Below are 22,885 nucleotides of genomic sequence, written 5' to 3'. Positions count from 1 at the left end.
AGAGTGCAGACTGTATTTGAGTCTTTCTTTCAGATGATACTTAAACAAGAAATAAAATTAATTGGAGTAGCTTGGTGAAACTTTTTTTTTGTTTTTATGTTTTGCAGAAGCCATAATAGCAGACATTCAGAAAAAGATTACAGATGCTTTTGAAGTGTTCGACCATGAATGCAATAAAACTGTGGATGTCAGGTTTGAAAATCTTTTCTCATAGAAATATTATGGAATTTTTTTGCAGAGCAAAACACTGCCCTACATCCTAAACCACTTAAACAAGAAACAAAATTGAAATAATGCCCTGTGACCTTGATTCTGTAAACATTTATGTACATGCTTAACTGGACTGGTGTGAGTAGTTCCACTGATTTAAGACTGGTACTGGATTAGGAGCGGAGGCAGTGGGCTGGCTGGGCAAAGGGACTGACCAAGAAGCTGGGGTTGAGGAGAAATGGGGTTAGTTGGGCAAGGAGATTGGGATGAGGCGCCCAGGGAGGGGAAGACTTAGATTAGATGACAAACTGGGTGGGGAGAGGGAGGACCAAGACTGGAACAATATCAGGCTTGGGTAGAAGAGATGCAGAAAGGTTTATAGCCACTGAAATACATACCCCTCCAGAACCTGAAATGGAACCAAAGAATGACATTCTGGAGTGCAGTCCAGACCAGTGAGGGGCTGTCACCCTTGCCCTGCAACCTGGGGTGCCTCACAATGCTTTGCCACTGTAGCTCCTACCTGAGCTGCACACAAACAGCCTGTCAGCATGCAGGTCACACCCTGAGTGTGTATAGCCAGAGCCCTGGTCTGCCAGTTCTGACCCCAGCAGCCTGTCAGCAAACACCAGCTACATTCTGTCTTCTTAGTAACCTTGGTTACTATTTGCAGGGTGACCCCAACACACTCCCAGTCTCTAATTTTCCTCCAGATACATGTGTTCTGCACTGTCCAGCCCTCTCCAGCACAGTTCAGATATATTAGGTCCATTGCCCCTCTTAGGGGATCAATATATAATAGTTTACTATCCCAAATAGCATTACCCACGCAGTTCACAACACTGGATTAGTTTTGATTACATAATAAAACAAGTTTACTTAACTACAAAGAGATGGGTTTTATGTGAGTACAACTACAAGGCATTAAAACCAGAAATGGTTATGAGAGAAATAAAGATAAAATGCTGCCCAGTATTAAAACGTAACAAATTAAAATTAGTTCAAGATAAAATTCTGACCAAGTGCTCCCAGCAACAAGGCTGACCCAATGATCAGGATCTCTTTCAAAGTCAAAGGGGCTGTTTTCTTTTGTCATCTTAGAGGAAACAGAAGAGATAGGGGGAAGGAGCTTGCGGGGTTTTTGCCCCTCACTTTTTATAGTTCAGTCATACTCTGAAATGCATTTTCTTGAGGGTTACCACTAGATAAAGTTCATTCCTGCTGTGAGAATGGAGACAAGGAGTCTGGTGGTGAAAGAACATGCTGCTGTTTTCTAAAATGCAGATAGATCTTTTTCTACACCACTTGTTGCTGAAGAATGGCCATTTGACAGGTGATTGCCCATCACCTTTGATGATGCCTGACTAGAGGGGTCAGTGTATCCTTTCTTTGAGAAACAGGTTTACCCACTCCCCAAACTTGTCTGGTAAACACTCTTCAGTCATAATGTCGGCTTATAGTCATTACTTTACATATAATTTTACTATATACATCTCACCATGATATTATTGATCAGCAAGTTATTAGCTCTCAAATTATATATATTATATTATATAGAGGGATATTTGGTACAAAGATTATTACAATGATGTGTAGGGTGTGAATACAAGGGTGCATTTGATTACAGGCTGCCAAGTCTCAGTATTCCTTTACTGTCAGCAAATATCTGTAAAATCCACTGGCAAAGTATGTGCTTCCTCCTCCTCTAATGCTGGTCCATGTAGAGGGTGACAACTTACTACTGTAATTAATTTCTCCATTAGCTCAAGTGGCAGAGGTCTGCACTGTGGATCTAAAGGTCCAACCTTGATGATAATCCATTTGGATGTCAATATGAAGCCACAGATGGACCTTCAAGTTTTTAATGCCTTTTTTTGAAAACCTAGGAAGTTGCACGCACACACCCCCACATCCCTGTTAAAAGGACCCTAAGATTGTTAATGAAGCAGTTAAAAGTTAGGAAATACTAAAATTAAGGTTGCCGGTGCAACCCAGACTTGGTTCCCTTGTGTATATACATTATGCTATAGTCTTGAATTATATGATCATACACTATTTTTCCCACAGGACCTGTGCCTCATTCACTGTACAGGATGGACCTGGTTTGGGGATGTCTGACATGCCCCACGGTATAATTTGCACTGTGGAATTACTGAGCCTCCTTAATTCTCTCACTAAGGGTGCCTTTTACTCAGCTCTGCTAATGACAAGCAGCCCCTTTAGGCTTTGCTCCATGAAGGCATGCCCAAAGTTATATGAATGCTCTCTCCAGCCACTCATGAGCTGAATACAGGGAGACCCCAGTAAATTGCTCTGCCCCAGCCTTGCACCCAGAAATGTGTGTCATACACTGCTCAAGACTTTCTTGATCAATGCAAGCTCATTGATTAGTTCGCCACTCTGTCAAAGTGTAGTGGATGTGCACCAGCCTCTGTAAGCTGAGCAGATCCCCCTCAAGCACTTTAGACAAACTCGTTGGTTTAGATTAAACATCAAAATAAGTTTATAAACTAGAGAGAGAGAGATTTTAAGTGATTATAAGTGATAGGCATATAGATTGGAGTTGGGTACTGTGATGGGGCAAGGCCAGATGGCTACAGTAAAGTACTGAGGAACAGGTATGTTAGCCCCAGGCTAAACAAATCCCTAATACTATGGTAACCAAATGGCAGTTGCTCCAGGTTAATCAAGGCACCTGGGGCCAATTAAGATCTTTCTAGAAGGCAGTGGAGGTAGCTACATTGATTAGAACACCTGCAGCCAATCAAGGCAGGCTAATCAAGGCACCTGGGTTTAAAAAGTAGCTCACTCCAGTCAGGTGGGAAGGAGCCAGAGGTGAGGAAGTGCATGTGAGGAGCTGGGAGCAAGAGGTGCAAGGAACTGAGACTGAGTGGATGTGCTACTGGAGGATTGAGGAATTATCAGACAATCAAGCATTATCAGACACCAGGAGGAAGGTCCTGTGGTGATGATAGAGAAGGTATTTGGAGGAGGCCATGGGGAAGTAGCCCAGGGAGTTGTAGCTGTCATGCAGCTGTTACAGGAGGCATTATAGACAGCTGCAATCCATAGGGCTCTGGGCTGGAACCTGGAGTAGAGGGCGGGCCCGGGTTCCTCCCAAACCTCGCAACTTCTGATCAGACACAGGAGGAGTTGACCCAGACTGTGGGTTCCACCAGAGGGGAAGATCACTGAGGTGAGCAAATCTGCCAGTAACTGTAGGACCCACCAAGGTAAAGGAGGAACTTTTGTCACAGTATGTAAAAAATAAGTAAACACGCATACTAAATCCTAAACTTTATCAGGCTAAGCAGGATTTGAATCAGTTTTTCTAACCCTACTGGACACTGCAGCTTGTTTTCAGTTCACAGTTCATACTAACTAGAAAGCCTTCTAGTTAGGACCATCCCATCCCTCCAGTTCAAGGAGACTTTTCTTTGTCATCCAAATGATCTTGCTTCCAGATCGTGAGATGGGGGAGGAGAGAGGTGAACTGATGATGTCACTGTCCCTTATTTTATACTCTCCTCCAGGTGCTGGAAAAATCCATGCTATCATGGGGGTTAAGCTACCCCCCTTGGTGTACATGAGCTGCTGACCATCCTTCATTACAAATTGTACATTTTTTATTTACAACTCCCCTGCTGGTGCATGGCCAGTGATGGTCACTTAACACTGGGTATTGGTCATTCTTTTGTTGCTACTGAAGAGCTGAAGAGTCGGTGGGTGTTTCCCAGACTCTCAACATGTTTCAGTAACAAGCATATAACAAAATCTTATAACTTCATAAATAATGATGATACACACATTTAAACAGGATAGTGAGGTTCATCAAATTAAGACTTTTCAAATGATACTTCACAAGGCATATTTTGTACAAAACATATTATAATCATATAATAGTGGTGGATATGTGGGTACAGAGGGTAACATGGGGTATAGTATGTCACAGGGTGAACCAGGGTTGTGTAATGAAGGAGTCTGTAGCACCTGTGCATCATTGTTGCAGAAGTTGGAAAGTGTGTAGTGACTGAGGTGAGGCGTTCTAGGAAAAGAAAGGATGGCCTCATGGTTAAGGCAACTGACTGCCACCCTGGAGAGTCAGAGTTTATCCCTTCCTCTGCCACAGAGTTCCTAAATTATGTTGGACCAATCACTAAAGCCAAACTTTTCATAGGTGGGCACTGATTGTGTCATCCTCATTTTCTTGGTGCCAAACTGGAGACCTGAGTCTGATTCACAGAAGTTCTGAGCACTCGCAACTGAAATTAATGGGGAGAGCTATCTTTTGCATATATAAAGTGGTATATAACGCTAAGTACTGTGAAAACTCAGGCCCTAGATTTCTCAAATTGGGCACCCAAAATTAATGGACACATTTAACCTTAATCTCTCTGTAAAATGGGGATAATATCTTTCTCACTTCACAGGGATGTTTGTGAAAATAAATTCACAAATATGTGAAGCACTGAGATACTGCAGTGATAAACACCACTGAAAAGTCCTTGAGGAAATAAATCATTCTGTCTTGAGAGCAGGTTTTGAACAATGTGGAGTAAATAAGGCATGGGGTCCACGCATGGAACAATAATGATTAAAAAAAAAGTATTGAATAGCTCCTCATTCAGTGAGCACTGTCCATCTTGTGCCCAGAATGAGACAGGAGAGTTGTGGAAATAATGGAATGTGATCTGGTAATTAAAGAGTGTATCGTAAGGCATACTCACAAGGTGGTCAACTAAAGGGTATACAATTAACTTTAATTCTGGCATTTCCTAACTTCTGAGTCTTTGGCTTTGCAACCTTACACTCTTTTAATATATATATATTGTTTTATATAATAAACACAGGATTGAGTTTCAGAGAAGAGACTTCAGAGATAGGCCATTGTCATTAGCATTTACTTTCAGTCGTGTTTTCATTATTCTTTTCATATTTTACTAGTGTGGATGCACTGAACAATTTTTTTTCACTAGTGGAATCTCAAATCAATTCAGTTACCAGGTGTTCAGTTCTCCAGTGTAAATATAGCTAAGGGTGACTGGAGAGCTAAAGACATTATGACATTAGAAGAGACTGAAAACTGAAAGACTGAAATTGATAGTGGAAGAGATTTTTATTTCAGACAGTTTTAAACCCTTTTTCCCATCTCCCCCTTTTTTAAAAAAAGATTCAGCACCCCAACCTCTCCAGTTAAGGGATGAGAGCACACAGTACACACCTCTGACGAATCACCCCTCAAGAAGCCTTACAGCAGAACTAGGGAGAAGACTTGACATTCCTGATAGTTATAAAATAAAACCAGAGAGAAATCCTTTAAAAATGTTCCAGCTTTCTTTTATACAACCTGAAGAAAGGAAAAAAAGGAGGGGGGCATGAACTCAATTTTTAAAAATATCTGTGCTGATTACTTGAAAATAATATCTCATGAATCCCAGAGTGTCTATTTTAATACTTTATTTTGAAAGAAACATGCCCTGATTCTGAAACACTTTCATACATGCTTATCTTTAAGTGAGTATTTTCCATTACTTTCTCATACCACATACTTTAAGCATATTTGTAGGGTCAGGGGCAATAATGAAAGTGATTGTGGATTTTTTTTTGCCATGCATTTACCCAATATTTATAAGAACATAAAAATGGCCAAACTGGGTCAAACCAAAGGTCCATCAAGCCAAGTATCCTGGCCTCTGACAGTGGCCAATGGCAGGTGCCCCAAAGGGAATGAACAGACAGGTTATCACCAAGCGATCCATGCCCTGTCTCCCAATCCCAGCTTCTGGCAAACAGAGGCTAGGGACACCATTCCTGCCTATCCTGGCTAATAGCCATTGATGGACCTATCTTCCATGAATCTATCTAGCTCCTTTTTGAAGCCCGTTATAGTATTGGCCTTCATAACACTCTCTGGCAAGGAGTTCCAGAGATTGGCAGTGCGTTGTTTGAAAAAATACTTTCTTGTGTTTGTTTTAAACCTGTTATCTATTAATTTCACTTGGTGGTCCCTTGTTCTCATATTATGAATAGGAGTATATAATGCTTCCTTATTTACTTTCTCTATACCACTCATGATTTTATAGACCTCTATCATCTCCCCCCTTAGTTTCCTCTTTTCCAAGCTGAAAAGTCCAAGTCTTATTAATCTCTCCTCATACGGAAGCCATTCTACACCCATAATCATTTTTGTTGCCCTTTTCTGAACCTTTTCCAATTCCAATATATCTTTTTTGAGATGGGGCAACCACATCTGCACGCATTATTCAAGGTATGGGTGTACCATGGATTTATATAGAGGCAATATAATATTTTCTTTCTTCTTATCTATCCCTTTCTTGACTCCCAACATTCTGTTTGCTTTTTTGACTGCTGCTGCACATTGAGTGGATGACTGCAGAGAACTATCCACGACTCCAAGATCTCTTTCTTGAGCAGTAACAGCTAATTTAGAATCCATCATTGTATATGTATAGTTGGGATTATGTTTTCCAATGTGCATTACTTTGCATTTATCAACAGTACATTTCATCTGCCATTTTGTTGCCCAGTCACCCAGTTGTGTGAGATCCTTTTGTAGCTCTTTGAAGTCTGCGTGAGACTTAACTATCTTGAGTAGTTTTGTATCATCTGCAAATGTTGCCACCTCATGATTTACCCCCTTTTCCAGATCATTTATGAATATGTTAAATAGGACTAGGCCCAATATAGATCCCTGGGGGACACCACTATATACCTCTCTCCATTCTGAAAACGGACCATTTATTCCTACCCTTTGTTTCCTATATTTTAATCAGGTACCAATCCATGAGTTGACCTTCCCTGTTATCCTAGGGAAACCTGCTTAAGAGCCTTTGGTGAGGGACCTCGTCAAACGCTTTCTGAAAATCTAAATACACTATAACCACTGGATCTCCTTTATATATTTATAAATTTATTGGATATAACCATCTAAAAATGTTATTAATTAGTATTACTCTTTGATCTAGAGCTAGAGAGTTAGTAATTAAATCATCTATTTATATTTTCTGCACAGTCTTTTTTATTGAATTTCTTAATATTCTGATGACCTAAATCAGTACTTTTTCAGCATGCATATTTACTAAGCTCTCCAAGTTTAGGACATTCTGGCTTTTCCTCAGACATCAAACGAAATAATTTTTCAGTTGAACTGGATGTGCAGAATTGTAGGATATGTCTCCATGTACAACTTAAGCTATGTCTACACTACAGCTTACCTCAGTATAAGTTACGTTTGTAGCTCAGAAGTATGAATAAACCAACTCCCAGAGCAATATAAATTATACTGACCTAAGCGCTGACATGGACAGTGCTATGTCAATGGGAGAGCTCCTCCCACTGACATAGCTACTGCAGTTTGCAGAGCCAGGAGTAATTAAGTCAATGAGAGAGCTCGCTCCTGTAGGGTTACAGTGTCCGCACTAGCAGCATTACAACTGCATCAGTGCGGCTGCACTATTGTAAATTCTGTAGAGTAGCCATAGCCTTTGTAGCTACTCATGCTTCTGTGGAAGTATTTGAGAAAAGTGTGTTCTTTCATTTTGAATACCAATGAGGAAATCAGCTTACACCTTACTGTCTTTCCTGACCTAGCTAGGAAAGAGCTTTTAAATTAGTCTTCTTTTTCCTTTTGATATTTCTATCTACTAGGTGCTCATTTTAGCTGTTATTTGCTTCTGTATATTGTATTACTGTAGTGCACAGGAGCCCTGACCTCATTGTGACAGGCACTGCACATGTGCATGCACACACAAAAAATACCAGTCCCTCTCCCAAGTTGCTTACAAGCTAAGTATAAGATGAGATAACAGATAGATACAGACAGGCGGGGGAGTACAAGGAAACAATGAGACAGTGTTGGTCAGTATTTGACCGATGGACAGTGGTCAAAGCATGCTACCCACCACGAAGTTTGCAAAAATCTTCATTTCATTTTGAAGGAAATGCTGGGACAATGAAATGATGGGAATAAACTTTTATTTGACAGTTTCTTTCTTGAGATGATAAACCATAAGATATGGAAGGGGAGGTTAGAAGGTTTATTAAATGTAACAAACTCACTACTTCATGTCAAAATTATTACCCTATAAAAATCATTAACAGTATTTCTTCACTAACCCTTCCCTGATTCATAAATGCAGTTTCTTTTATCCCAATGTTTATCACATTAATAATAATAGGTGATTATGTTGTGTCAGAGGGTGGCAGTACAGCACAATTCTTAACCATGGTCATAAAAGCATTATGAATATTATTTCTTGGAACATCAGATACCCTTGAGGACAAGGAGAGATTTAAACCTATTTGCAGAAAGCCAATACCAATATATGACCTGACCTTTAAGCATGTACATACAAAACTAAAAAGAAACAAGCTTTGCACTGGAAGATGTTCTGCTCTTCTTCTCCTCACAAAATAAATTATAAAGATTTTATTTCGTGATTTATGCTAAGTTTGTCCTGCAAAATATTACACTTTATTTGATAAATATGACATTAGGATTATATTTCACCTGCAGTATAAACTCAGATTAACTAGATGAGCATTAAACTATGATTCACTAACTCAGATTCATCAAGTAGGTGAGCATTATGCTTAGAGTCACTGTCACTTCTGTGTGCTAGAAACTACACTGGCAGAAGCCAAAGATGGTACACCAACTGGGAGGGGGAGGCTGGCAGGGAAAGATAGTGATTCAGCTGGGGTCTTTAAAGCTTCTTTACCCTATGCCACCACTACAACCTGGCTTTTAACTTCTTTTAATCCTGGACACCTAAAACAACCTACATGGCCTTATTTTTACAACCCTTGTCCACCCGTCCTACTATTTCCCATTTGCTGCTGCTGCTGTTACTTTTCATCATATGTGCGATTTGAATGTAAGCTCTTCAGGAACTGTGCCTTCCTCTACATCTATATAGTGCCTAGCACATTTTGGGTGTTACTGTAATAATGTGATTGTTTTGTAAGTGTTTTATTTTCATCCTACAACTTCCACTAGAAAACTCTAATTCTGTTAGATGCACTGGCAGTGATGGATGAACCTCAAAAGTTTAAGCATCCTATAGCATGGATGTTATGCAAGGTTATCTGAACTTCTTTGCTCTGGAATTGGACTGGAAAAATTTCAAGAAACACACAAGAGTTCCTGTGTTTCTTGGTTTACATCACACCAGAAATATCATGAGAAGTTTTCTTTATAGTATTTTTTTTCTTCTGATACTAGGCCAGGTCTACTCTATAAAGTTTGTACATCGGTCAAGATGTGAAAAAACCATACTCCCTAGTTGACTTAGGTTTGCCAGCCAAACCCCCAGTATAGACGCAGTTATGCCAACAAAGGCACTCTTCTATCAGTATAGCTAATGTTGTTCAGGGAGGAAGTGTTAATATGCTGACAGAAAAACACCCTGTGTTAGCACTTACACGGGTATAGCAATACCAGTATCACTATATTGGCAAGGCATTTTTAATATAGACAAGGCCTAAGATGCAACTGGGAAGTGCAGAGATGGGTGGATATATTTTTTTAAATTCACAGTTTTTTCAAAATTGGAAAAAAATTAAGTTTGGTGGTTTGGGTCTTTTTTTAATCAATTCAAATCAGTTTGCCCATTTTTCAAGAAACTTCAGATGAATTCATATGCACACTGTGACACCCTTTTAAATTTGTCAGATAGCATCTCTTGATATTTAATTTATGTTTCTATTTGAGGCATCACCAGTTTGGTCATAAATTTTATTTGGAACTTCATAACAAGTGCACTAGATTTGATAGTATGTTCTTCCATTCCTGAACCACTAATGTGTGCGTGCAACATAGAGCCAGGCTGGTAATCTTGACCATGTAGTGGTGGTTTCAACTTCGATGAAGCTCACTCAGCAATGCTGCACCCACCTTGAACCTCTAGTAACATTTATATTTTATGGATAACTTTAAAATCATTTTACATTTATACAGGACTTTTCATCTCAGTGGATCACAAGGGCTTTATTAACTATGGTATACAGTATAAATATAGACCCTGCTGAAATCCAGCCATACTGAGAAAGAGAACTGCAGACAGGAAGCAATCTGCATACAACACACTGCACTGCAACAGGGGGAGAGGAGATTTTGGGTTAAGGCCAAAGGGCAAACCCATACTCTTTCAAAAAGTGCCATGAGATTTTTAATGTCCACAGAAACAAATAGGAACTTAGTTTTAAGGCCTCACTATAAACCACCACCCTCCTCATTTACCCTGACACTTGCTCTGGATTGATAGCTGGTTTTCTTGTACTCTATATAACTGCCATAGGTTTTCTTGTACTCTAGATTTAACGACAAAAATGTTTTATTTTTCAGAGAGATTGGTACAATCATCAGGTCATTAGGATGCTGCCCAAGTGAGAGCGAATTACATGATATGCTTGCAGAGGTAAGCGGTTTGTCTTTTGTAAATTGTAAGACTGAAGAAAAATTACAAAAGTTTTGATCTCTGCATTGCTGTGTGGGAGACCTGAGCTTGTTTCCCAGAGGCTGGAAATGTTATGGAGACAGGTCACTTAGCAAGGGAGTCCCTCAGATTGCCCTGAGCAACCCCTAAGGCTGATATGGGAGCAACACTGATGGAATCTTTCCAGGTATGGCTATGCATTGGCTGACAGACTTGAGCTAGCGGAGCTTACACCAGTGCTCTAAAATAGCTGTATAGACAGTGTTTTGAAGTTACAGCTTAAGCTAAAACTCAGGGTCTGAAGCCTACCCACCTCCATAGGTTTCAGAGTCCAAGCTCCAACCCAAGCTGCAGCTTCAAAGCGCTGCCTATGCAGCTATTTTTAAAGTGCAAGCCCACAACCTCAAGTCTGTCAATCTGGTCTGGGAGACTTGCTCCAAAGTGCTATGTGGAAATACCTTCTGTCTTCTGGTAAGGATGGTTACTGTGACCCAGTGCCAAGAGGTGGGGAAGTTCTTTGTCAAGAACCGAGAAAAAATATTCCTTTGCTGATGGAAAAATAAAAAAGTGAGTTCCAAACTGATCAGGTTACACAAACCCCAGCTGTATTAACTTCTTGACACAATCAGGCCAAACAGAATGAACAAGTAATACCAATTAACTCATGAAATAGTATTGAAGTTGTGACTTTAACCTCAAAAAGCTTCTGAGGGAAGACCTGCCATGTATTCTTCATCTGTCCCCCTTGATTCCTACATATTTCATGTCTGGTGCATTATTTAGTCTATTTCAGTGCACCCTCCTTTGTTTCAGCAGTTCAACATAACTGGGGAGCTAAGGATCTGATTGTATTCTTAATGGTGATTTTCCCCTTTTTGTGGGTTTGTAATAACTTTAATGTTTGTTTTAATTGGCTTTTAAACATTGTATTGCCTTTTCTGTAATGCTAGGTCACAATTATTTGAACAGCATGAAAGTTAGAGACAATAGGATTACTAAACCAGTTTATCAGATTATGCCGATGCTAAGAATGTCTCAGCACATTGAACTAATGTACCTTTACCAATATTAAATGGCTCAACCTCCTCATTCCAACCCTTTTTTTCCTGATTCTCTTTGAGTCTTCATCCTTTCTCCCATGATTGTCTTCTCCTAAAGTTGCTATGCAATCTTTATTCTTAAATATAACATTTAAAAGGGTTTGGTTTTTTCTAAATTAATGCAGTTGTACTAGTGTAACTAAGCAGAATTTGGTCCAAATACATTTTGAAACTAAAAATTGCATCCCACAGGTCTAAATTCAGGTTTAAAGGGAGTAATATTCTACAGTCTAGCTATTTACAAAAAAACAGGAGGTTTTGAGTTCTCATACAATGGTCTGAACAAGCAACTTAGTTCCTTTGCTTTCTGCTGCAGACAACAAAAAACTGAGATAGTTGGAAGCTGCAACTCTGTATATAACCTAGTGCTGAATGTTCAGTGCCATGAGGTGATGCTTTTGGAGCCCCAACAGAAATGGCTTTCTAGAAGGTTCTAGAAACGCCAGTCATATGAGTGTGAATGTCCAAAGCTTTCTCTTGAAGATGCACAGTAACTAGTAAGTAATCTTTTCTTGCTCATTTACTTCATCCTATAAATCCAAGTTCCCACTCCCCTAATTAAGTGCAGGGAGTAGGAAACTTCTACTGGTAAACACCAGTCCAATTTTTTTATTTTTTATTTGAACACTTTGATTTTAGATTGTAATTTGTCTGCTCAGTTCCTGCTCTACTTTCAGTTTCTAGTAGGAAGCTGGAGTCACCACAGTGATGATGCATAGGGTGGAGCCAGAATGTGGGACACAGCAGCAGAAATAATATTTCCCACCACAGCCTCCTCTTATTCTCTTTTGCAGGTGATATCAGGTTGAAATGCTACCTTGGGGGAAGGAAAGATCCCTTGATTTTGGAAGATTTCTTCCCTTGGAAGTAGCCTGAGGTATATATATCAACCACACACATCATGATGCTGGAGTTTGGCTCCCACCCAAAAAGTTTTGCTATCCCTGCCTCTTATCTGTATGCCAACTCCATCTCCCCTAGAGTCTCAAATAGCAGTGGTTCCACTCCCTGGCCCTGCTGACTCCGCTCTTTAGATGAGGAGAAAGTGCAAAGAACCAGCAGAATAGAAAGTTGTCCTGTGTGCTACAGCCTGCCTGCTGTGGTTTTGCTTCCCTTATCAGCAGAGTTCCCCAACTCCTATCTTCAACCAAGAAGTAGAAGACAGTCTGAGGAAAGAGAAATTGTGCTCCAAAATATAAATAATACAAAAAAAATAACCACTTGGGTTGTTGTTTATTGATAAAAGAAAATCCTCACCCTGGTCCAAGATTTACAAAATAGAAGTGGAAGGGGATGGAGGGAAGATGGACACTGACCTGGAACTCTGGAGACCTTGGATCCAAACCTTTTCCACCATAGACTTTGTGTGACTTTGAGCAAGTCACTTAGTTTTCCTTCTGTAAAATGGGGAAAATAATACTTCCCTGTATCACAGCAGGGGTTAGTGTAATAATACTCACAAGACTGTGCAGTGTTCAGATACTATGGTAATGGAGATCACAAAAGAACCTAGAGTAGATAGATGAGTATAATAATGCTTTAAATATTTCACCCCACAGTAGCTGTTACTGTCATAGCCCCCATAAAGAGAGCAAAAAAATACAGGTAAGAAGATGAAATTGTAGTGAAAAAGCAATTTTAAGATAGGAGTGACTATGAAGGTGGATAAGATGAAGATAAACATCTGAAAAACTTGAAGGACCTAAAGTAAAGCATTTATTTGGCCTCTCATTACCACCTGTCCAGTGTTAGGAAAAGAACCTATTTTCAGTCTTTCTGCATTTTAGAGTAGAGAAAACCCCAAGACATCTCTGGGCCTACAGTGCAAATGAATTGGGGGTTGCTTCCCTCACTTTGAGGTCAGTAGGAGTTGAGGTTGCTCATCACCTCACAGTAGCAGGTCCATTATCAGTGATTAAAGAATTCTTTTACCAGGAAATGCTTTATTGGGATAAAAGGCAAACAGTAAACCTCCTAAGAGAGACAAATCTAATACTTTATATTTTGTAAGTCACATATACATGTTTTTGTTACGTTGTGGATTCTGGAGCTGCTATGTTTTTTTTCTTCCCAGTCTGAAAATTAGGACCACATTTAGCCCTGTAATGAGCAGCTGCAAATCCCATTGATGGAAATGGCAGTTGAGAGTGCTCAGCACCTGAGAGGATCAAGCCTAATGGTTTTGGCTTTTAAACATGATTTATTTGCAGTATGATCTTTATGTGCCCTTTGGGACCTTAGTTAACGTATAATATAAGATGTCTCTGTATAGTTCCTATAAATTACCACATTACTACTTCTGTCTTTTTGGTTTCCTGACCTACAGCCCGTTGGAACATAGGTGCTTCATAAAACACCCTTCCTACAGTCATTGTCTCAATATTTGTGAAGCATGAAATAGTTCAGTTTATTGACTATTATGTCATGAGAGAGAAATTAATTTTTGCCATCTATTTTATTGCATCTTTACAGTGGATTCAGCTTTAAAATAAACAACCCTGTAATGATCAAAGACAGTTTTATTCATGTGTAGAACAACTTCATTTTCTAGTAAAAGATTCTCTGTTATAAGGCACAGCAGACAGAGGGCAACACTGTAGCTTCAAGACACTGTCTGCACTGAAGGGGTGGGGGATGAAGATGGACTTTTCATTGGTGGCTGCTGCTAGAAGCATTGCCCCTGAGGCAACCAAAATGCCTCTCAGAGTACAGAGAGAGTACACACAGTAGCTGCTGCTACATGCTTTAACTGGGTGCTCCATGTGATGTCCCCTCCTCTGGCCCAACTCCACTGATCATGCAAAAAAGGGCAGCAGGACCCTTCTTTCTCCGTTCTTTCCTGAAGAATTTGGAACCACTGCCTGTGCTAGACTTCTTCCATTCTTGCCTGGTATGAGTGCAAGGACTGAGAGTGTGTCTTGTCCCCATATGGGGTTGGTTTAAACCCCATTGCTCTGTGCCTATACAAAGGTGGGCACAGTGTAGCCTAGAGTTTTTTCCTTTTGGGAGTGAAACTTGAAGTCTTCAACACAGGCATGTTCCTGAACAATTAGGAACTCTTTTTGTTCATGCTGTTTGACCCCTGTGGAAGTGTAGGAATGCGTTGAGATCCCTGCTAGAAGTCCCTGTAGTCTTTTCTACGGTGTGTAGAAAATCTTTCATTAATATACTTGGTTGGCAAGAAAAGCCTTTTTTTTTTTTTTTGTCATTTTCCTCACCCTTTTGTCTGTTTTAGGCTGCCTTGAATTGAGAGCCTCTGCCACTTTAGCCTCTCCCTTGACAGCACAGTGTGGCTGTACAATACCTGGAAACAACCATTCAGTCTTTGGGGGAGAGTATACTGTAACTTTAAAAACACTTTGTATGATAACTTAGTATCGGTTACTGAGCATTTTGCACAAATTTCTAACCACTAGAGGACAATATTGAATTGTTCAGAGCTCCCACTGTAGCTTGTCTGAGGCTATAGACTCTCCCTTTTAATTTTTTTATTTGATCACAAGTATTTCACTCACATGCTGTGATGATTGAGTGAGTTATAAAAAACTTACATAAATTGCTTAGAAAAAGTTAAATTAAAGTGAAAAATCTACTATTGCACACTCTTTGGCACACTCTCTTGAGCTACATCTACATTATAAGCTAGAGGGTACAATTCCCCTGCTCACATATACACACCCAGGCTAGCTCTCATCAAACTAGCAGGGGTATAAATAGTAGTGTAGCTGCAGTTGCACGGGCAGCAGCAGTGGAGGGCACGGCTTAGCCATGCTGAGTACAAACCTGCCTGAAACTGGTGAGTGTGTATTTGGCACAGCTAAGACGCGCTTCCGTTGCCACTGCTTCATGGTACTGCAGCTACACTGCTATTTATACTTACACTAGCTCCATGAGAGCTAGCAAATATTTGAGCAGCAGAATCATACTCCCTAGTTCATAGTGTAAACATGGCCTTAGTTAGATGCTAGATTTTCTGCCTTACACTCTTGAGAACAAAACCCAGTAATATTCACCTAGCATAATCAATTAACTACTGCATATAATGTATCATTACTATTTATTTATTATTGTCATAAACAGATAGTTAAGGGTTAATAGAACAGGAGTACTTCATGTCTCTTTTGCCTGGAAAGGGTTAACAAGTTCAGTGAGCCTGGCTGGTTCTCTGGTCAGGTGACAATCAGGGGACAGGATACTTTCAAATCTTGAGGGAGGGAAGTCTTTGTGTGTGCTGTTAGTTTTTGGTGGTGGTTCTCTCTGGGTTCTGAGAGTGACCAGACGTGCAACCAGGTTTCTCTCCAATCTCTCTGATACAGTCTCTTATATGTCCAGAATAGTAAGTACTAGGTAGATAAGGCGAGTTAGGCTTATGCTTGTTTTCTTTACTTGCAAATGTGTATTTGGCTGGAAGGAGTTCAAATTTGTATTTTGCTGAAAGGATTTTAATTTGTACTTGTATACTTAGGCTGGGAGGGTATTCCCAGTGTCTATAGCTGAAAGACCCTGTAACATATTCCATCTTAAATTTACGAAGATAATTTTTACTGTTTTTTCTTTCTTTAATTAAAAGCTTTTCTTGTTTAAGAACCTGATTGTTTGTTTTATTCTGGTGAGACCCCAGTGGACTGGGTCTGGATTCACCAGGGAATTGGTGGGGAGAAAGGAGGGAAGGAGAGAGAGGTTAATTTTCTCTCTGTGTTAGGATTACTTTCTCTCTCAGGGAGAGTCTGGGAGGGGGAGAGAGAAGGAGGGGGGAAGGTGGATTTTCCTCTCTGTTTTAAGATTTAAGGAGTTTGAATCACAGTGATCTTCCAGGGTAACCCAGGGAGTGGAAGCCTGGGAGAGGCAACGGTGAGGGAAAGGGTTTACTTTCCTTGTGGTAAGATCCAGAGGGTCTGGGTCTTGTGGGACCCCAAGCAAGGTTTTGGGGGGACCAGAGTGTACCAGGCACTGGAATTCCTGGTTGGTGGCAGCATTACAAGTACTAAGCTGGTAATTGAGCTTAGAGGAATTCATGCTGGTACCCCATGTTTTGGATGCTAAGGTTCAGAGTGGGGAATTATACCATGACAATTATAGGCTAGATTGAGCCTTTATGCTCAGCCCTGCATATGGACTGGGGTATAGCCATGCCACCTGACAGGGAGCCATGGAAAAGAATTCTGACTCAGAGTCTCCTGTTCCCCTCTTGCTCTACAATGGGGTGACTGAAAGTGCAGCTTACTTCCACCCATGCTCCCCTCTTGCTACATGGGAGTGGAGTGCAATTTACATCTCCTCTATGTCTGGCTGAGTTCTGCCCCTACTCACCCACTTTACTTATGGCCGCTCGGGGATGAGTGAGGTCTTATAGATCCAACCACTTCTTTCCTGCCTGGCAACTTTAGGACTAGTCAAAATCTAACCCTGCTATTTTAATGCAGAAGCCAACTGGTTCTCTGGTTCTCTTTTTAGTTTTCTAATGTGTTGTCTAAGATTTAAATTTACTATCCTTCTGTTTTCATATCAGGTAGAAGAAGAAGAACCTACTGGGTATATTCGTTTGGAAAAATTTCTTCCAATGATGACAAAAGTATTAATGGAAAGAAGGTAATGGAAAAATAGATTTTTTTTTTCCTGTGTTGTAGCTTGGTTCAGATCCATGGGTGGTTGATTTTGACCAAAGATATCAAGTATGCCTTAATGTAACTGGAAAAAGTAAATATTTTGATTTTTTTTAACTCTGATTTTGATAGTGATGAGCATTTTAGTTCAAGCTGATTTTATCTAAAAATATGTTTTACAGTCACTAAAACCACACAAATAATATCACAGAGTTTATAGTCACTGTCAATTATGATAGTTTGTTGCTTCTCTATTATAGTGTGAATCAAAATAAACTTCCCATTAATCTGATTTTGTGTGTCTCTAAAGAGATTTTATCAAAATAAAGGTCTTTAATCATCAGGTTTTGCAAACACGAGTTTCATTTATGGATAAGACAAAGCATGTTTCTAATAACATAAATCAGCTTCATATTAATGTTTTAACAAAATAACTGCCATGCACAGTAAATGTACATGATTAGCAGTCTAAAAGGTTAACTGCTCTGGACTAGAAAGCTATATATACACACTAGTCAGAGACATGCAGTGGTCTTTTCAATTACAGGTGGCCTTGATGTATTTTCATTTGTCCTTCATTGTAACAGTATTACCTGTAATGAACTTATTTTTATTCTTAAAAAAAGGTGAGAGTGTCTTTACTTAAAAGTTTTGTGAACCCCATTGTTTTATATCCAATGCTGCAAAGTTCTCTTGCATAAAAAACTCCAACTGACTTCAGTGACAGGTAGTTCTGCATGATTGGATTACACTGTTTCCTTGCATATATATTCTTGCAGCACACATAACTTGCAAGCTGCAAGTATGTTTGTAAGTAAATTTTCATTTCAGTGTTTTCCTTTTTCTTTAGTGTTTAGGATTTGTGTATTGTTTTGTTACTGTTGTGAGGTCCTGCCTCCAAAACTGCATAGCCCTCCAAGTTGTGGCACTAATTGTTCTAATTCAATTATTTCAGATACCGGCCTATTCCAGAAGACATACTTTTACGTGCCTTTGAGGTCTGTAACCACAATTTTAAAGCATCTAGTTAAGGGGGAAATAGTTACTGAATCTTGACTCAGTAAGTTTAAAAGCCAAAAGGTTTTATTTATTTATTTTGTTTAGGTTTTAGATGAGAATAAATGCGGACATCTTACTAAAGAGGAGTTAGTCAAATATATGACTGAAGAAGGTAAAGATTTTTGCTAATTAACTTATAAAACTTATATTTAATAAAAGAATACTCACTTGAGTAAATGCTGCAGAACAAAACCTTTCAGTTGCAACTTCTCCAGAGAAAGGATATTATTATCTCTTTAACTGTTTGTACCATGTCATATATACCTCTGGCACTTGAAAAAAAATACAGTTTAATAATAATCATGAACAATTCTTTGAGATGGCATCTGCATATTTCCACTTGTGACAGGTACCCTGATACCACTGAGCTTCCAGAACTTTCTAGAAAATCAGTGCCTAGATGAGCACCATTTTGTGGCATCAAATAGTCAAATTTATAAGAGGTTGTACAGTTTCCAACCAATTCATTTCTTTCCTTTCCATGACAGCCCGTGGATAGAGGGACCTATGTTCCATGTATGAGGAGCTACTTTTTTTTTAACCAAAGATCTTCTGTTAATACGTTATTTAGAACTGTAGGTTGTTTAGGTAGTTTCTGTGCCAATGCACATCTTTCTTGCAGGACCATCTCTTTTCTGGTTCAAGGGCATTATGTCCAATCCATAAGGACCAAATTTAAGCAGTGTATTTTATGCCCTTCCATCTTCCCAGAGTTTGATGCACATATCTGCTGCCTGAAGTGTTTGTATTTGTTGTATGGGTTGTTTGGCATAGCAACTCTTTATGCCTTGACTTCAAAAAGACAAACATACTTCACTCCTGACTTTCCAAGGCCTTTCCTCGGTTCAGGGCCCTATTCTCATGCAGGGACACAGTAGCCCCTCATCAGTTTTTAAGCCACCTGCAGCAGGAAAACAGAAGACTTTGGTGCTGCAGTTTGTCCTTTCTCTGGCACAGCTCAGTGGAACACTATGCTCAGTCATTTAGGAGGCCAGCTCTATCATCTAAGTCTCTCAGTGCCAAGACATCCTTACTGCTGTGAACTTGGACAGTGCCTCCTCCCAGACAAGAACCAGATGGTACAGCCAGGGCAATTTCCTCAGTTCTGGAGTCTCTCTTAGCACTGAAGGAGCCTCCAACATACTGACCTCTCTTTGGATCAGGGTTTTCAGTTGAGTTTGATATTTGTGAAGGTCTAGATTCTGCTCTTCTTTGCCCTCAAGTGTGGGGGCTCAGAGAGGTTCTCCGAACAGAAGGACTCGGTGCCACCACAGAGAGGGAAGAGGAAATATCACAGTGGATCTAGGAATTGTCTGGGTGGATTCGAAATGTTGGTTCCTCTTTCAGGCTCTCCCTCTCTTGGGAGACAGTGATGGTCCATCTGTGCCAATGTGCCTCTGTTTTTCTTCTTCATGGAAGGGAGCCAATAGACTGAGATCTACTTCAGATCTGGAGGATGTAACTGACTCTTTTTCTCAGTGTCTCAGTTCTAGGGCTGCCTGAGTTAGCCTTGATGCTATCCATGGTGGATTTGAGGCACGCAAACATTTCTTGGGATGAGGGAGCAGTGTCTTCTGATAATTCATTTTTCCCTTCAGGCTCCACTAGGAGCTTCTCTCCCATAAGTGTGAATATGCAGACAACACTGTTGAAGAATTACAATTACTGACAACTCTTTCTGGTAGCATGTGGAGTGATTGAAAGCTCAAGGTCTTACAGCATGTCTGAAAACATAAGAAAGATTCCCTAACAGAACAGTAGTAGAGAAAATACCGCTCCATCTACAACCTAATTTGCCTTTGGTGTTAAGATCAGTCTATGACTGAATATGTGGGGAAAACAAACTCTGGTAGTTTTAGATGAGAGAATTTTGAACTTCTCTAGTGTAGCTGTTGGAGGAAGAAGTTTAATGCATACAGTGCACTGCTCACCAGAGGGGCGCTCATCCTGTGCAGGGAGAAGGAATAAAATCATTCCTCCAAAGTACCTGTATCTAGTTGAAAAATGTGTTATGCTAATGTAGGAAAGATCTACAGTTCCTTGGACAATCAGAAGCTAATGTTTTTCAGGGAATCTCCCACCATTTCACTAATTTCAGTGCCGCTCTTCCACCAGTGGTAGCAACTGTGGGAGAACAAGTGTAGACAGGGTACAGCCATGGTGAAAATGGCTGTGCCCTGTCTACATTAGCAGTCCCACTATTACTATCCCAGTTTAGCTGCACTGGTGCTAGTGAAATGGTGGAAGGTTTCCTGGAAGGATGGTGTCCCTAGCCTCTGTTTGCCAGAAGCTGGGAATGGATCACTTGATGATTAACTGTTCTGTTCATTCCCTCTGGGGCACCGCATTGGCCACTGTCGGAAGACAGGATACTGGGCTAGATGGACCTTTGGTCTGACCCAGTAGGGCCATTCCTAGGTTCCTCAAAAAAGATGCTGCCTATAAGAGAATTCATCCTGATTGACTAGAGCTTTTGTTTTGAAATCACTCCCCATTACACGGGGAAGTCCTAGAAAAATGATAAACATAAAATAAAGTGGTTTTGTCATGTATCATTATTTTTATCACCCCTGGGCAAACACTTTCACAAGGTGACCTTTGCCAGACCTCAAGAAGAACACTGTGAAAACTGAAAGCTTGTCTCTTCCACCAAACGACATTGGTCCAATAAAATATATTATCTCACCCACTTTGTGTCCCATATCCTGGAACCAACACAGCTACAACAATACTGCAAGTAACTGGTGAAAGTGAAAGAATTGGGTCCTGGGTCTGCCTGTCTTCTGTCTGAGTACCAAAAGGATTTCAAGGGAGAGCCCAGACACTAAGTCTATTGGATAAGGTTGAGTAATATATAGTATCAGGACCAACTGACATTTCTGTCCTCTTGCAGGTGAACCTTTTACACAGGAAGAAATGGAGGAGATGCTGTCTGCTGCTGTAGATCCTGAAACAAATACTGTTCGTTACAGGGATTATATTACAATGATGGTAGTAGATGAAAATTAGGGTTATCCTGTAGAACTAATGAGCCACTTAGTTACACCAGCGTAAATTTGGAGTTAGTCTGGATATACAGTGGCATCATAGAAATCAGAATCTGACACAGCGTTTGTAATGCCAGTAAAATCTTCATGAAAGCATTTCCTTGGATTTTGTATCTTTGAACACAAACATTTAAGATGTCTGAAAAAGGGTTATTGAAAGAAGTATTGTACAGGAGATGGGAAAGAGGAGAGATGTATAAGTGAGACACAAAACAGGACAAATAAGAAACAAGAAATGATTTTAGAATTACATTTGAAAAAGTGAGGGGGGGGAATAGGACTGTTGCAGATCAAGATAGCAAGCAGATCAGTGAGGCTCTTAATATGGCTGAAATTTTAAAGGGATACTATCTATCAACTTTTATATTTAAAATAACATTTCTATTTTAAAATAGCACTTAAAATTGAAAGTATTTTACAACTCTAATTATCAACATTTATTTTTTGTTTACTTTTTGTATTTTACCCACCTTACGCAATGAAACTAGTCAGTTCCATTTCAGGTTCTCCTTCACCAGTACACAGTATTTTGCTTCAGTTTTAAACAGAGCAGGGAAATCCAAAAAATGCTGCTAATTTAAATGTAAAATAAAATAAATCATTAAAACATTTCTGTTAATATGGGAATTGACAGAAAAAATGCACCCCTTTTTAACATAATTGAGAGCTCACATTTAGATTAACAGTGTGTCTTTTAAATAACAATTATGCTCAATTTTGAATGGAAAGATAATGGTGAGGAAATCAGAAATCTTTGTGTAACAGGGAAATTATAGAAGAACAGTTGAGGAGGCCATTGTGAATAAAGGTTATGCTCTTACAATTTTTTTTACTTTTAACTCAGTTATTTGTTAAGCATCAACAGTAAGCTTGGTTCTGTATATAATACATATAGAAAGAAAGAAATGGTCCTTGTTCTGGGAAGCTTACAGAATAAGTATTTTTCACTCGTTTCACCTTTCATCTAAAGATCTCAAAGCACTTAGCATACATTAATTGAGCAAAACTCAGAACATTCCTATATTACGCATATAAAACCTTTTTACAGATGGGGAAACAGAGGCAGTGAGCCATGAAATGACTTGCCCATCTCACACAGTGTCAGTGGCAGAGTTGAGAACAGAACATAGGGTTCTTCTTCGCGTGCTTGTTCATGGTAATTCCAATCAGGTGTGCGCGCACCACATGCACGACAGCCAGAAGATTTTCTCCAGCAGTAGCCATAGGGTTGGCGTGGGCACCCCTGAAGTCGTGCCTTCATGGCGCTCAATATAGGACCCTGCCGACACGCCACCCCATCAGTTCCTTCTCTACTGCCTGTGAGGGCTAGATGGAACTCCCCATTGCTCTTGCCTCGGCAAGCACATGTTCTTCACGGTGTTCTTTTTAGTGTATATAGTAGTACAGAT

General features: G+C 39.9%; 1 protein-coding gene across 1 annotated transcript in view; it reads left to right on the top strand.

The window, feature by feature from the left end:
- The window catches only part of EFCAB2 (EF-hand calcium binding domain 2), a 40,457-nt gene extending 18,179 nt beyond the window's left edge, over nucleotides 1–22,278 (top strand). The window contains exons 2-7 of the mRNA XM_050950468.1: nucleotides 108–192; nucleotides 10,577–10,649; nucleotides 17,277–17,356; nucleotides 18,326–18,368; nucleotides 18,475–18,541; nucleotides 21,323–22,278. Of these exons, the coding sequence (XP_050806425.1) occupies nucleotides 108–192; nucleotides 10,577–10,649; nucleotides 17,277–17,356; nucleotides 18,326–18,368; nucleotides 18,475–18,541; nucleotides 21,323–21,438 (464 nt within the window). The 3' untranslated portion in view covers nucleotides 21,439–22,278. The remainder of the gene's footprint in view (nucleotides 1–107; nucleotides 193–10,576; nucleotides 10,650–17,276; nucleotides 17,357–18,325; nucleotides 18,369–18,474; nucleotides 18,542–21,322) is intronic.
- The last annotated feature ends 607 nt before the right edge of the window (nucleotides 22,279–22,885 follow it).

This window comes from Gopherus flavomarginatus, chromosome 4, assembly GCF_025201925.1.
Source record: "Gopherus flavomarginatus isolate rGopFla2 chromosome 4, rGopFla2.mat.asm, whole genome shotgun sequence".
Lineage (NCBI taxonomy): Eukaryota > Metazoa > Chordata > Testudines > Testudinidae > Gopherus > Gopherus flavomarginatus.
This window is presented reverse-complemented; position numbering and strand designations above follow the sequence as displayed.